The 15,663-nt window shown below is 42.4% G+C and overlaps 3 protein-coding genes across 4 annotated transcripts in view; 1 reads left to right on the plus strand and 2 right to left on the minus strand.

The window, feature by feature from the left end:
* Polr3f (RNA polymerase III subunit F) overlaps positions 1-5,734 on the plus strand; it is a 13,803-nt gene extending 8,069 nt beyond the window's left edge. The window contains exons 6-7 of the mRNA XM_050159609.1: positions 746-937; positions 2,098-5,734. Coding sequence (XP_050015566.1) covers positions 746-937; positions 2,098-2,175 — 270 coding nt within the window. The 3' untranslated portion in view covers positions 2,176-5,734. The remainder of the gene's footprint in view (positions 1-745; positions 938-2,097) is intronic.
* Positions 1-6,983, minus strand: part of Dzank1 (double zinc ribbon and ankyrin repeat domains 1) — a 64,436-nt gene extending 57,453 nt beyond the window's left edge. The window contains exon 1 of the mRNA XM_050159561.1: positions 6,890-6,983. The gene's annotated coding sequence lies outside the window, so the exon portion shown is untranslated. The remainder of the gene's footprint in view (positions 1-6,889) is intronic.
* Positions 6,968-14,162, minus strand: Rbbp9 (RB binding protein 9, serine hydrolase). Of its 2 annotated transcripts, XM_050159571.1 has the most exons (5): positions 13,992-14,162; positions 12,601-12,643; positions 11,535-11,640; positions 9,438-9,523; positions 6,968-9,051 (listed from the first exon to the last, which is right to left on the minus strand). In XM_050159571.1, exons 1-5 carry the CDS (start codon positions 14,088-14,090, stop codon positions 8,825-8,827), a joined length of 561 nt encoding a protein of 186 aa, XP_050015528.1. In that variant the 5' UTR covers positions 14,091-14,162; the 3' UTR covers positions 6,968-8,824. The 2 variants fall into 2 exon arrangements, with proteins under 2 accessions (XP_050015528.1, XP_050015529.1); XM_050159572.1 differs by lacking the exons at positions 6,968-9,051; positions 9,438-9,523 and adding an exon at positions 9,530-11,382.
* Between the last annotated feature and the right edge of the window lie 1,501 nt (positions 14,163-15,663).

Below are 15,663 nucleotides of genomic sequence, written 5' to 3' on the forward strand. Positions count from 1 at the left end.
TCAAGTGTCTCTTGCTTAAAGAAATTTTAAGAATCTCCAATGATGGGGGAAGGACATTGGTTAATTATAATAAAGAGCTAGCCAATAAGAAACTGGACCTAGCCGGGCCAGGCAGTGTTTGAAAGAATACAGTTTCCGTGTAATTATTTCTGGGTATAAACTAGCCATGCGGGCGGCCGGGTGCCGGGGACGCAGCCCTGCCGCTCCTATTTCAACACTCCATTAATTAGGAGGCAGAGGTAAGTGGATCTCTGAGTTCCAGGAGCAAGTTCTAGAACAACCAGGGCTACACAGAGAAACTAATCTCGTGGGGGGGGGGGACTCCATCAAATTCTTGGGGAGGGGATTTCTTCTTTGTGGGTTTTGGTTTTGAGTGATGCTAGGGTGAGCCCAGGGCTCTTGCTAAGCACATGCCCTGCCCCTGAGCTACAATGCCAGTCTTTTTCGTGGTTTTGTTTTAGCATGGTGTCCCAACCCCTCCTCCCTTCCCATCAAATTCTTGCCAAAAAAAAAAAAAAAAAAACCTACCTCATAAGATGTATGAGGTTTTAGGTGTTTTTTTTTAAGACGTGTGAGGATATCAGTATGAGGTTGAGCATGAAGTTAGAGCTGTCCTGAGTACTTCTGTGCTTGGGCTAATGGAGAATGTTGCCTACTCCCTTTGTGCCTTCCATTACTCTTGCCCAGAACATGGCTTCTCCATGTTCCCTTGTCCTTTCTGCATGCTAACATACCCCCTTTCTAGGTGGAGTTGTCCATGGAGGACATCGAGACCATCCTGAACACACTCATTTATGATGGGAAAGTGGAGATGACTATCATTGCTGCAAAGGAAGGCACTGTTGGCAGTGTAGATGGACAAATGAAACTGTACAGGGCAGTCAACCCAATCCTCCCACCTACAGGCTTAGTCCGGGCACCCTGTGGACTCTGCCCCGTAAGTAAAAGCTGCTTCACTGTGTACTTTGATCACCACCATATGCAAATGCCACATAAAGAAACAACAGATACACAGCTTTCCCACCAGCAAGTGTCACATGAGCCATTCAAACTGCCACAGACTCTTAATGAACACATTGTTAATGGACAGGTCTTATATTATTTCTTGGAACATTGAGGGTAGGGACATGACCCTGAAATGGATACATTGGGACTAACCATTTCTCCTTTGTAAGGAGGGAAATAATGAAGGCTGTTGAGAAGCTACCATGAGCGAAACTTATTCTAATCCTCCTGTGTCCTTGGAGCTAGTGGCATCATTTTCCCTAGAGTGAGGGAACTTAGGGCTAAGTATAGCTCAGTGGCAGAGCCTATGCTCAGTGTACACAGGGCCTCTCACCAGGTTTCCCCTGGTGCCCTCCCCTCGGAGAAAGAAGAAACTCAGACTTAAGCAGAAAATGTTACTTCAAATAATGTGCCTTAGCAGTCATTCCTAGGAGGTTTACCAACACTGGGATGGACATTCTGAGACTAAAGAGAGCAAAAACACTTCCTGTTCCCGTGGCATTTTGGGGATATTCTTGGGCTGCTACTCTGCCATATTCATTATGCTAACCCTTGACCTTACCTGTAAGATCATTGTGACCCAGTTTCAACTCCTAGACAAAAGCCAACATCCTGGAAATTCTACTTAGTACCCTTCAAAGATAGTTAAACATAAAATAAGCTTCAATTTAGTAGAAATTAAGTTGTCCATAAGTATAGGACTCATTTCCTTTTACCCAGTGGGCAGGTGAGTAAGGTCACCTGTACACTGTGTTAATAAGGGCCTCCATGCCAGACAGGATAGTGCACACCTTTAATCCCAGCAGTTGGGAGGCAGAGGTAGGCAGAGCTCTGAGTTTCTGGCCTGCCTGTTCTACATAGTGAGTTGCAGGACCCTGTCTCAGAAAAACAAACAAATAAAGCAAACTAAAAATGAAAGGCTCATAGTTAACAGTGATCACAAAGCAGGCACTTTACAGTGTGCTCTTATAGTCCCAATGCCTTTCAAAGAGTGTTTCCTTTTCCTTCTGTTAATACTGCTTTAAATCAATGAGGCTTTGGTATTTTAAAACTTCAATTTGAATATGAACTTTTTATTTGTTTCTTTTAAAGGTTTTTGATGACTGCCATGAAGGTGGTGAGATTTCACCATCTAATTGTATTTATATGACAGAGTGGCTCGAATTTTAATAGAGAGCTGTGAATCTTACTTACTTTGGCAAATGAATTACTTGGAGAGCAAATAATTCATGATGGAACATCCAGTTTCTTTGAAAGCATACTTCACAATGATGGATACTGACTTGCTGCTATGAAAATGTATTTATTTATGAAGACAGAACACAAAGCAAATGAAATTTAATGAAGTTTAATAGGGAAGTCTCTTCTGCAGTAAAAAAATACCTTGAAGCTCTGGAAGACCAAGGAAAATGGAGCCACCAAATACTGTGATAACAGCTAGAGTGTGAAGATACACGCTTAAAGTTACTTCTTAAGGTCTTCATTGAAACTCATCGTATCAGGTTTATTACTACAGTTTCTGTTTGTTTTTCCTGGGTTTCACTGAGAAATTACAAGTGTTGCAGCAGGGAGCTGCTGATGGGAGTGTGTGCAGACTTGGGGTCTGAAGGTAGAGTGGACATCCCTTTCCACACTGCCGGGTTCTCCTCACCTCCATGCCCTTTCACCCATGTGGGCATGCTGTTGTCTGGGACATGTCTTCAGCTCAGTGATACTCCATCCTAAAGGGGATCATCTCACAAGTCCTTCATTGTTAATGCTGTAAAATTCTCTGTATGGTTTAATTTTTGTTCTAGTAGGGAGGTGTGGGCCGCATCCCGCCACCCGGCTAGCTTAACCCCCTGAATAACCACACGGAAATTGTATTAATTAAATTACTGCCTTGCCCATTAGCTCTAGCCTCTTATTGGCTAACTCTCACATCTTGATTAACCCATTTCTATTAAATCTATGTATCACCACGTGACTGGCTTACCGGGAAAGATTCAGTATGTCTGACCTGGCAGCTGGCTCTATGGTGGCTCTCTGACTCTGCCTTCTTCCTCCCAGCATTCAGTTCTCTTTTCCCCAACTACCTAAGTTTCTGCCCTATCAAAAGGCCAAGGCAGTCTCTTTATTTAACCAATGAAAGCAACACAAATATAAAAGGACCTCCTACACCAAATTTTACTATTTGCTGAAATTTTTCCAGATTCTTACTTTATGTCTATAGTATGATCCTCTCTGCCACCAGCATCAAATTCACATTTTGTAATCTAATCCCATGTGGAATGTGATAAGTAGGACCTTTGGAAGGGGAGAGATGGTAAGTGTAGAGTCCTCATGAGTGGAATCAGGGCCTGTACAGAAGAGACCCAAAGTGTTCTGTTGGCCTCTGTTAGGCGACAATACAGGGAGAAGAATAAGGAAGTGGGCCCTTGTTAGATCGTATATCTGCCAGCGCACTGGACTCCCCCGCTTTTTGAATCATGATAATTAAATATATTTTCTTGATAAACCATCAGTCTATAGCAGCAGTTCTCAGGTTGAACAACCCTTTCAAGGGGTCGTCTGAGACCTTCAGAAAACACAGATATTTACACTACAATTCATAACAGTAGCAAAATTACAGTTATGCAATAGCAACAAAAATAACTTTATGGTTGTGGGTCACCACAACATGAGTGACTGCATTAAATGTTGCATTAGGAAAGTTGAGAACCACTATAGTGTTCTATCAAAGCAGACAGAAGAGATAGTATCTAATCATTTAACTAAATTGTAACTAAAACTAGCTGTATATGGTGGTACACTCCTTTCATACTAGCACTTGGGAGGCAGAGGTAGGCAGGTCTCGGTTAGTTCAAGACCAGCCTGGACCACATAGTGAATTTCAGGACAGCCAGGGCTATAGAGAAAGAGACCCAGACTCAAAAATAAATACAGATCATTGCTCTTTAATGTAAGGGGTAGGAACCTATCTTACAGTGTTTTAGATTGGTCTCTTTTTTTCCTTAATTGTTTTCTAAAAAACCATGGTGTGATGTGTCTAAGCAGAAAACCATCACTACATAGTTCGTTAGCCCCAGCCATTGGGCACTGGAAAACACTTAAGTTAGTTGCCTTGCTGTTATGCAGAAGATAGCCATATATCTTTAAGGATCTCAGCAGATGATTTTTACTTTGTGTCTTTTTTTTTTTTTTTTTTTTGAGACAAGGTTTTTCTGTGTGACTCTGGCTGCCCTGGAACTTTGCAGATCAGGCTAGCCTTGAACTCAGATCCACCTGTCTCTGCCTCCTCCACTATGCCCAGCTTACTTTGTGTCTTAAAAGTTTATTTATGCAAGCCAAAAGCATGGGCCAACTGAAAGGGCTCACAGCCCACTCTTCTTTGAAGCTGAGCTCTACCATTTGGTAGTATTCTAAGTGTACAGCATCATTGGAGTTACCTTGAGATAAATGGGACCAATAAAATCCAACTTGCTAGATCATTTTATCAATGAATTCTGTGTCCAGCTCTATAGAATAAGCATTTAATGACACCAGCTCTTAAGTGTTAGATTATATATTAAATGCAGGTTCCTCTTCTACCTCTAGTGGGGCTGACATGGTAAAAAAGTGTTCACTCTTCCTAGACCTGCCTGGCTTATCCAATAAGCACTAGTCTTATTTTCCTAGAAAACTAGATATGTAGGAGACTTACAAAAGGGAGAAAGAATTTTTTTAAAAAAATGTTTAATATGCTATTTTGTCTTTTTTGTTTTGTTGGAGAAGATTCTCACTCTAGCCCACACTACCCTGGAGTTCACTTTATGGTCTAGGCTGGCCTTGAACTCATGGTGGTCCTGATTTGGCTTCCAAGTGCTGGGATTACAGGCATTTAGCAGCCATACATGGCTTTGTATTGTCTTGATGATTAGATATTGTTTTAAATTTGCAGTCAGTGGCTAGAAGTGTTCCTTGCCTCACCAGAATAAAGAGATACTTTAAAAGTTTTTCTTCATAGCATATTTTTTACTGAATATTTTTTGCTTGTAGCATATTTACTCTTGAGTACTGAGAGAGATAGATAAATTTAAAAAAACATAGCAACTATACTATAAATAAAATGAATTTGCCTACAGAAATAAGCTAGAACCCGAAGAAATTGTGGGCATCTAAAAACATGATGCCACAACATCAAACTGCAGATGAAATCCAAATACTTCAGTCTTTCCCACCTGAGAACACATTCTAAGTCTGTTGAGGATTCTGGTTTTTTTTGTTTTGTTTTTTTTTTTTGTTTGTTTGTTTTTTCGAGACAGGGTTTCTCTGTGGTTTTGGAGCCTGTCCTGGAACTAGCTCTTGTAGACCAGGCTGGTCTCGAACTCACAGAGATCCGCCTGCCTCTGGTCTCGAACTCACAGAGATCCGCCTGCCTCTGCCTCCCGAGTGCTGGGATTAAAGGCGTGCGCCACCACCGCCCGGCGAGGATTCTGTTTTAAAGTGATCCTACATTGCCAGTCATTGTGTGCTTGCTTTTAATGCCAGCTCTTGGGAGGTAGAGGCATGAGCAAGTGGATCTCTGAGTTTAAAGCCAGCCTGATCCTACAGAGCGAGTTCCAGGACAGCCAGCAATACACAGAAAAACCCCGTCTCGAAAAACAAGACAAAATTTGACATCATAAGTCTATTTAATGGTTTTTAATGAATAGTTATGTGGCTTCTCCTACAGAATTTCCAATTTGACAATAAATGTTTTATATAAGAGTTTTGATGGTGATCGATTAAGCAGAGTAATCAACAACTCAATTTGTGATGGGGCATACACCTGGTATGTGGAGGCCTCTGGCCTAACCACCATCAGCTCAACAGTGAAGGGAAGAAACATGGTTTCAGATTTACTATATGGCAGGTGAAGGACAAATACAAAATATGTGCCCTGCAGCAGTGTGGTCCAGTAAGACAGGGTCTTGAACTCAGTCCTGCCTCTACCTTCCTCCTGCTGGGTTAGAAGTTTGCACTGTAACATCTGGTCAAGGAGCATTTTCTATTATGATGGAAACAGTCGATATTTAGTGTTTAGTACAGTGACCCCGAGCCAGCTGGCTGCCACTTGAAATAAGAGCCTAAAGAACTAAGGTTTAGTTGGGCACTTGTGGCACACGCCTTTAATCCCAGCACTTAGGAGGAAGAGGCAGGCGGATCTCTGTGAGTTTGAGGCCAGCCTGGTCTACAGAGTGAGTTCTAGGAAAGGTTCCAAAGTTACAGAGAAATCCTGTCTCAAAAAACCTGTCCAAAAAAAAAAAAAAAAAAAAGATGGTGCAGCTCTCAACAGAGCACTCGCTTGAATGCTCTCCATCAGGGGATTACTGAATCTCACACTGACGTTTATCAGTCTATAATTAAGATTTTAAACAACTTATTTGAAAGTTAGGAAAAAAGCATTAATTTAAAAACATTAATAGATATATCTAATTTAGTCAGCAGACATTTCAGCAGTGATTGGACCAAACCTATAATCCAAGTTTGAGTCTACTTGAATTTGAGATTAGTAATGATTTACTTGCTTTTGTTTTTAAATTCTTAAAAAATTATTAACTTATATAGATAACATTAGTTAATTTGTTTTCTGCCACAGAATAAAAATATATTCACTTGCCAGGCAGTGGTGGCAAACACCTTTAATCCCAGCATTTGGGAAGCCAGCCTGGTCTACAGAGTGAGTTCTAGAACATCCAGGGCTCTTAGACAGAGAAACCCTGTCTCAAAAAACACTTACAGTAGACCTATGTGATTGTCTCTCCTCCAAAGATACCTACTGTTAAAAGTTAAAGAGTCTCCTGACTTAGATTACATTCAGAACCCCCACATCATCTCACAACAGCTTTGCACCCCATCTAGGGATAAAAGTGTGGAAACTCACATTTCTGCATCCATCACAGGTTCTGCATCACCAAGTTTAAGAACACTGGAGATCTTTGGCACCACAATAGTCAGAAAATCCTGGGAAATAAAAGTTTTTATTTTTTTACATTATAAACGTGAGTGACAATGTCATGATGAAACCATCTTGTATTCCAATATATGTTAATATAAAGTACATTATTTTAAAAGGGGCTCTTTTTTTAATGAAAGTGTAAGAAAAATCTTGGAATGCCTGAATGATCTCTAGAAGTTAAGAGGTTGAACTCTTCACAGAATTGAACTTGCATTGTAGAAACTTCTTTTGGAAGATAACTTAAAACTTAACAGTACAAATTGCTCCCTTACGTTCATTTTGGTTATCTAAGGCTTTTTCTTTTTCTCTGTGTAGCCTGTCCTAGAACTTGCTTTGTAGACCATGCCTTGAACTCACAGAAATCCACCTGCCTCTGCCTCCCAAGTGCTGGGATTAAAGGTGTGCCCCACCACTGCCTGTACTATAGAGAATCTAAAATGGTTATGACTAAATTCACAAATGGATAACTTGGTCTTTGTCTTGTAGCTTTTCCAAATTGTTCAATTACAGAGCTGCCAGCTGTCATACTTCATGTAGGGATTATATGCATATAGTCCCCAGCTTAGAAAAAAGACCAACACTTGTCACGTTCCTGTACTGCAGCACTCCCAAAGCCCTGATCCTGCGAGTCTGCCTCAAGTTGGTATACAGGTGACAAGCTATGCAGATATCTGTCCCCTGCAGCTTCCTGGCTCAGGATCCTTATATGCTGGTCTCTCATCTTGTCAGAAACCCCTGGGATGGGATCAGGGATCTGAGTGATGAAGACCCAAATTTGAGTTTGCTATCTTGAGCCAGCATGAAGCAGCAGCTAGAGGTTTTTTTTTTTTTAATATTTATTTATTTATTTATTTATTTATTTATTTATTTATTTATTATGTATACAATATTCTGTCTGTGTGTATGTCTGCAGGCCAGAAGAGGGCACCAGACCTCTTTACAGATGGTTGTGAGCCACCATGTGGTTGCTGGGAATTGAACTCAGGACCTTTGGAAGAGCAAGCAATGCTCTTAATCACTGAGCCATCTCTCCAGTCCCAGCAGCTAGAGTTTTGAATTCTAGGAACATTCTGGACTTTTAATCATGTTTTTTTACCCCAGTAAGAGAAAATTTTACTTCAAAATGAAAAGGTGTCTCTCATACGTTTCATAAAAATTTGTTTAGTTTTTGTTTCTTTGGGTTTTTTTTTTTTTTTTTTCGAGACAGGGTTTCTCTGTGGTTTTGGAGCCTGTCCTGGAACTTGCTCTTGTAGACCAGGCTGGTCTCGAACTCACAGAGATCCGCCTGCCTCTGCCTCCCAAGTGCTGGGAGTAAAGGCGTGTGCCACCACCGGCTTCTTTGGGTTTTTTGTTTTGTTTTTTGAGACAGGGTTTTACTAAATATGTAGCTTAGGAAGGCCTCAAATTCCAGATCTACTTTCTTCAGCTCCCCAAGTACTAGGATGTCGGGAGTGGGTCACACCTTGCAGAAGCTACTGAGTTATAATTTGGAATGAGACTCAGGATACCTGAGTCTACTTGCTGTTTCTTTACTGAGACAGGGTCAGGCTAGCCTTCCCCTCCTGGTCCCTCCTTTCTCAAGTGCTGGAATTACAGGGACACACACCATGTCTGGTTCTACTTCTGACTTGCTCCCTGGATCAGCAGGATGGCTAAACAAACTCCCTCTGTGTTCCCTATCAAACAGAAAATACTTCTATAGTTAGAGCTTTTGAAGAAGAGTTAAACTATGAGAAATGAAAATGCTAGTAGCTTAGTGTGAGTGTTCAAACAGGCTTGTTTTTCAGGCACTTCTGTAGCATAAGTAGGCATTTCAAGTTTAGTACTGTGTGGCATGTTGGAGAGCAGGAGTCATCCCAACTATTCTGGTACTTTTAGCATAGACTTCACCGCACTAATTAGTTCAGGAAACTCCGTGTTCTGAAAGTGACCACGGTTGGTGAATTTGTACAATTTGGCATCCAACCTATCTGCCACTTCTTCTTGTTCCTTCCAGGGAAGGAAGGGGTCATCAGTGGAGCCAAACTGTACAATGTGAGGGCAGTTGGCCTTGATCTTCTCCCACTGCCAGGGGCGGCTGAAGTACCCTACAGAAAAAAAAATAGCCTATCGATATGCATGAATCATCACCCTAGATATCTAAAAGTATCTAGTGGGGGCCCTCACAGAGGTGCAAAGGATCAGGGGCTTAAATTCAGGACAGTTCTTTGGTTTTCCTATCTGTAGGACTTGATACCGTACTGACTTGCGAAGACAAAGAGGCTCAAGTAAAACCAGGTCCTGGGATTCATTCTAGACTTCAGATTGGAAAAAAAATAGGTGGCAAATGTCTCACTTGCTATTATATAATATAAATATAAATTTGCTGTTATATTTTTAGGGCTATCTGAGAGAGAATAACTACTTTGTAAACTTGGCAGTCTATCCTGTGCCTAGAGAAGGGCTTTCCTGGGTGTTCTCCCTAAAGACTTACCACTTGCACGCTCGTTTTCATCTCCCAAGTCTGAAGTGTATGCAGACACCAGTATAAGAGCATATACCTGATGTGTCTCTGCATACCTGGCATGAGAAAGATAGTGTCAGTAATATATGGTCTTATTAAATCTGAAAAGCAGTAAGCCATCTGATGTGAGTTCACAGAAAGGAGGTATATGCTACCGAGACAGATGCAAGCAAGAAAATAATCACTGCTGTGTGCACTCATCCACCTTTAGTATGTGTCTACATTCTGATGAGATCCTAGACTTGGCCCCAGAGCATGGAATTCAGAGAAATGGGATTAAGGCCCAGGAACCTGCAATGTAAGAAAAACTGGACAATGCAAGAAAAGTACTTCCGCTGCCCCTGTACATGTGTTCTCATTGTGTCGTATTACAACTGTCCCCACGCCCAGACAAACGATCACTGTCTCCTTAAGGGCAGGAAAAGCCTTACTGCTCTGTGAACAGCACCCTCTGTAGGCCACCAGCCCACTATCTACAGATGCCCTTGCTCTGCCAAGAGCAGGCCAAGGAAAGACAGACCTTTGAAGAGGAAATGTTTAGGGCTAGAGTTTCATTCTTGAGAATAAAGTTCTCCCACCCCCTACCTGCTTACTCAAGAAATATCAAACCACAGAAGACATGACAGGAAAAGACCCAGACTGATTGAGGTTTCCACCCTTTACACTTACCTTAGTACATGTCCCCTACGAATAACCTTAGTACCATTATCATACCCAATCATATACCGCTGCCTGTATTCTTTATAAAGTTCAGGTCAGTTCCCTAAGCTAAATTCATTTTCTCACAGTTAAACTGAGATTATATATTTTAGGCAAGATAGCCTTGTCACTTCAGGGACACATGATGTGTGTCCCACTATCAATGATACTGTTTGATTGCTTGTTAAGGTGTTCCCAGCACTTTCCATTGAGAAAGATCAATATCCCTTAGTAGTTAATAAATCAGCTAGCATGTCCCGTATGATTGTACCAGCTCCCTGTTTCTTCACACCCTTACACTGATGGTTTGCGCATCATTTTTCTTTGCCACTCCTAACTTTAGAAGCCAATTTTTAGAAGGCTGCTGACAATCCTGATAAATTCAGAGGACTTAGAAGATATCCATCTTTACCAATGGCTGGTAAACAAAAGGACAGAGTATGCTACAACCCATCCCCTTGACCTGTGTAGCTGAAAGGTCATAAAATGCAAGATTCCATGACATACAATTCGCATGATATTTTGAATAACTGCTTGGAACAGACTTTGTTACCAGGGTAGGAGGAAATATGGAAAAAGCCCAACCTGAAACAGCTTGGCCAGCTAATCCCTTACCCCCTAGGCTAGTGGAGAAGGTAGGAGATTTTTATAGAAGCATATGTGTGTGCTGTGAATCCCAAGGATTGGGGGAGGGGTTGTAGGTAGGTAGGGGAAGCAACCTCTAGTCTCCAGGAGGTACTTATTGAACATCTACTATGTCACACTCTCTCCTAGGCACTGCGATTCCTTGTCAATGAACAAAGTCCCACTTTCATGGAGCTTCTATTAAATTAATAGGGGCAGATAAGAAATCAATGTATATTAGATGATAAAGCACTATAGGTAATGAAATACAAAGGAGATAGAAGCCAGCAGAGTGAGGCTGCTCTTTTATATGGAATTGTTAAAGATCTCACCCAAAATAGAACATTCGAGCAGAAACACGGTAAGAGAAAGTCAGTCAGCTTTTAAGAGAGTGTCCCTGCTAGAAGGCTGAGCAGGATAAGGAAGGCAGGTGTGTACTTGGCATTTTCCAGGAACTACAATGACGTCAGCATGCCTGGTTGGGAGGAGAAAAGGGGTGAAGGGAAAGAGCTGAGCAACAGGAAGCTTCAGAGCTACAGAAACTTTAAAAGGATCACTGCACCTGGTAAGAGCAGTCTGTTTCTTCCAATCCCTTAACAAACAAGGAAGAAATTGGGGCAGATTAGGTTACCACTTTTGAGGTCAGCACTGTTCCTCTGCAATGGAAACTTAAGAAACACAACTGTTTCCCCAGCAAGCATGACTACAGACCACCCCTGGGGCAGCAGTCCCACAGGGTCATACCTCATGGCTGCGATAGCCCCGGAGCTGTGGCCTATGATGATGGTCTTCTCATCACAGTGCAGTTCTGTCTCCATGAAGGGCAGCCAGATGCTCTCCCGGGCTGTAACTGTGTTCAGGGTAAAACAGTCTGGTACTCAGAGGGGGAGTCTGTAAGTGATGCTGTCCCACCTCTAATGAACAGCAGCTCACCACTAATGAACTGAGGCGGAAGGGGGGGGGATGGGGCTGTTATCAGAGCCTAAGATCTCTGTCTTAAGGTTTTAGTGAAGAGCTTTGCTTCCCCCGCCACGTTCTTATTAAAAAAAAAAAAAAAAAAGGAAATAATACATTACAATTGAGGTGAAGCTTCCCCTCTTTTTCGAGAAAGAGCCTCACTATGTAGCACAGGCTAGTATGTAATTTGCTGTGTAGCCCACATCAGAATTCCCTTGTCTCAGGCTCCCAACTGTCAGGTTTAAAGGCATATGCCACATACTGACCTCAACTCTGAAATTTTCATGTAAAAATTTAAACTTCGCAAACAAATACCCACAAGGTAGAGATACAGTTCAGAGGCAGAACACTTGCCCAGGATGTGTGAGACCCCTAGGTTCAGTCTCAGTACTGAGAAACACACAAACACACACACACAAAACCTCTTGACAACGTTCTAAAGCCCATGTATAGTATATCTTTCTTTCCTGAACCAAGATGCACCCATAACAAAAGGAGGAAATCTTATATTTTTAAATATTTAGGAACTCAACTGTAAGGCTTTATTTTATCTGTAGTTTTACCTACATTTTGCCTGAAAATGTCTGCAGACATTCAACAGGGACAATAAAGTTGCTAGCTTACAAAGTAAAAAATTAAATTTTACCATGCCCAGGTGCTTTTCTTGGTTCTTCCTGAAATCTTCCATAGTTTTTGGCTTACGTCTGCCTCCTGGAGCTCCTTGCTTTATTTGTTCTTAGTATGTATTTATCTTTGTTCTTTCACTATGATACTCCAGCTTCCCTCCCCTCCCCACAGATGGTGAGCTCAAACTCTAATGGATGAGGCTTTCAAAAGCAAGTTTAAAACTTACTTGGGTCAGGCATGTTTCTAGCCAGACACTGGAAACCCGGAACCTGAGATTTAAGGGGGAAGAAAAAGCTATAATAAAGAGCTTAATTCCAACTAAAACTCAAAAAAAAAAAAAAAAAAGTGACACCTGATGTGATCTTGCTCAATTCAGCAAAGCAAGTATTTGCTGACTATGAAATGAGATGAATTAAGCTGTGTTACAGATGAATATACACCCATGGTTTTTTGTTTTGTTTTGTTTGTTTGGTTTTTTTTTTTTTTACACCCATGTTTTGTAGAACTCCACAGGGACCTGTGTCTGCGCTTGGAACCTGTTTATCTTAGGGCCTCCCATCTACGGAGAAGGCCCAAGTGGATGTGCTAGAGACAGAATGACCTGAGCCAAACAGACTGCACTCCAGAAAAAATTAAAAAATAATATAGATACACCATAGAGACAGTTGGGCATCCCACCCTGCTGGCCATTTCCAGCTGGACCTTTGAGTTCGGTAGCTTTGCCCATAGCGTTCAGCCGCAACCCCGAAGTTATATTCCAAACGGACTCTATTTTCTCCTGAAATTCTGTTCTAGAGGCCAAAGCAGGAAACTGTCTAACTGCCAGATGATGGAAGGGAGCTTCTTTTCTTAAAAGTCAAGCAGCACAGGATGAGCTAGGGTGCAATGCTGTTTCTATAAAGCTCACACAGGAGCCAAATTCAACAATATCAGACAAGATTATACACATGGGTCCCTGAGTTCGATTCCCAGACCCATGTATAGGCAGAAAGAAACTGGTTACACAAAATTGTCTTCTCACCTCCACAAGCACCTCCCACATACAATAAAGAGGAGCAAAATGTACTACAGACTGTCATAGGGATGGGGCAGGAGGCAGGCAGATCAGTTAGGAGATACTGGCAATGTTCTAGAGTTTAAATTGGGCGAAGAGTGTAGCTAGATGGCACACAATCAAAGACCTTGGCCTTGAATAGCACCGATTTTTTTTTTTTGGTCTGTTTGGTAGCGTATTACACGTTATATACATCCTTTGTATATATCAAAGGTTACGTGGTGATTTTTTTAAAAAAATCTAAAATAATGAATATAAACATAAAATTATCTGGGAAGGCTCGAATCTGAACTGGCAGTAGATTGGGGTAAGGAGGGGGCATTCTCTGTATAACAGGGTTCTTCTCAGTCTCAAGAACTGAGACCTCAGCTTTTTGGGCTGCTTCGCCAGGCAAGATCCTCGCCACTAGTTTAGATCTAAGGCTTGAGGTGCTAGCATCGTCGAGTACTCATACACGGTGCTAATCTGGAGGAAGGTGGGCACAGGCTCGAGCCTTGCCCATCGTCCTCCCTCCCTCCGCTCCGCGCCAAGCTGACCGCAGGGCAGTGGCTGAAATTCCTTACCTGCTCCAGTCCCTTTCTCACCCAGCCGTACCAGCCCTGGGTGGCCACATCCCCGCCTCCGTTCCCGGGAACAATCACTGCCTTGCTAGGTGACGCCATGAACGCTGTCGCCGGAGACCCCTGCCCAGCTCGGACCAACAGTGCTCAAATCGAGACTGCATCCGGCCGGGAGCCCGCACTAAGGCCTTCTGGGAATTGTAGTCCTTGGATGCCCGCAGGCACTCTTCCTTCTCTGTCTAGAGTACAGGCTGCCAAACTTAAACCCTGTGAATTGCCATCAAATATCACTCACCTTTGATTTCCTTTTTTCTAGCGTCCGCATACTCCACGTCCCTTATGAAGTACTGGCAAAAATATTCTCATAATGTGCTATCTTATTATTATGGAACTTTCGTTCGTTCAAGACAATCTCATTATGTAGCCCACCCCAACACTGGCCTGGGGCTCTCTACGTAGACCAGACTGGCCTAGAACTCACAAAAACCTTCCTGCCTCTGCCTCTTAAGTGCTGGCATTAAAAGAATATGTCATCTTATTCAGCAAAAATTATTATTTATGTGTATGCACACCACATGCACGGGTGTGCCGCTAAGAAGTTTGGAGGAGGGTGTTGTCCTCTGGAGATGGAAGTAATCAAATGTGAGTGCTGGGAATCGAACTCCTGTATTCTGGAAGAGCAGCAGCTACACTTAATGGCTGAACCCCATTTTTGTTTCTTACAATTTTTGTGTGGATGCCACACTGCCGGAGATGGTAAAGCATAGCCCTCCTCCACACGTGGTTCCTGAGATGCAGGAAGCAATTCCCTCCAGGAAACCCAGTGGCAGCTAAATGAGTGCGTTACTTGAGGGCCAAGGAGAGAACACCTACGTGCCCCGAGGGCCACTTCCATGGCATCTGCATATGCATTTTGCAATGTTACAGCTGATTCTGGTTATAGCAATTCTACTAGTGTACTTGCTCTTTATATTCCTTTTTCCTTCCACTCCAGTGGCTTCTGAAAAAAAAAATGGATGTGCTGTACGATAATATGAACCTTCTGATCTGATAGAGCGGGCGGGCTCTAAAGCTGTAAAGCAGGTCATGGGGAAAACTGACTGATGAAAGAATTGGGGGGAATTTGGGGACGACCTGAAGGAATCTGTCCTCTCATTCTATCAGGTGGGTCATGGAGACTGAACTCAGGTTGTCAAACCCAATTGCTGCTGGCTTTTTTCACTCGTACACAGTCTGGTGCCCTGCCCATGAACTGGAACTGTCCACATTCAGGGTGGGTCTTTCTACCTCGATTAATTAAATGACTAAATGAAGACAGTCTCCTACAGACCTGCCTGCGGGGAACCTGGTCTACACGATTCCTCATCAAGACCCTTCTCAGGTGATTCTGGGTTGTGGCTAGTTGACAATTAAAACTAGCGAACACAGAGAGTTATTAATGAAACCAGAGTAGGGAAGAAGGGAGGGAGGGAGGAAAGGACACTTTGCAAAATGGGTGAAGCAGGCAAACCAGGAAAAGAACACAGAACCAGTTGTCTTGAGTCTGTTCCTTGAGGTTTTTATTGAGGTGGGCATGAAAAATGAATTCTTCCAAGAATAATGTGAGCCTTGGAAGAGCAATCAGTGCGCTTAACCATTGAGCCACCTCTCCAGTCCCTGGAAGGTTTTTTTTTTT

The sequence above is a fragment of the Alexandromys fortis genome, unplaced genomic scaffold (assembly GCF_014885135.2).
Source record: "Alexandromys fortis isolate MF-2015 unplaced genomic scaffold, M_Fortis_MF-2015_v1.1 scaffold_115, whole genome shotgun sequence".
Lineage (NCBI taxonomy): Eukaryota > Metazoa > Chordata > Mammalia > Rodentia > Cricetidae > Alexandromys > Alexandromys fortis.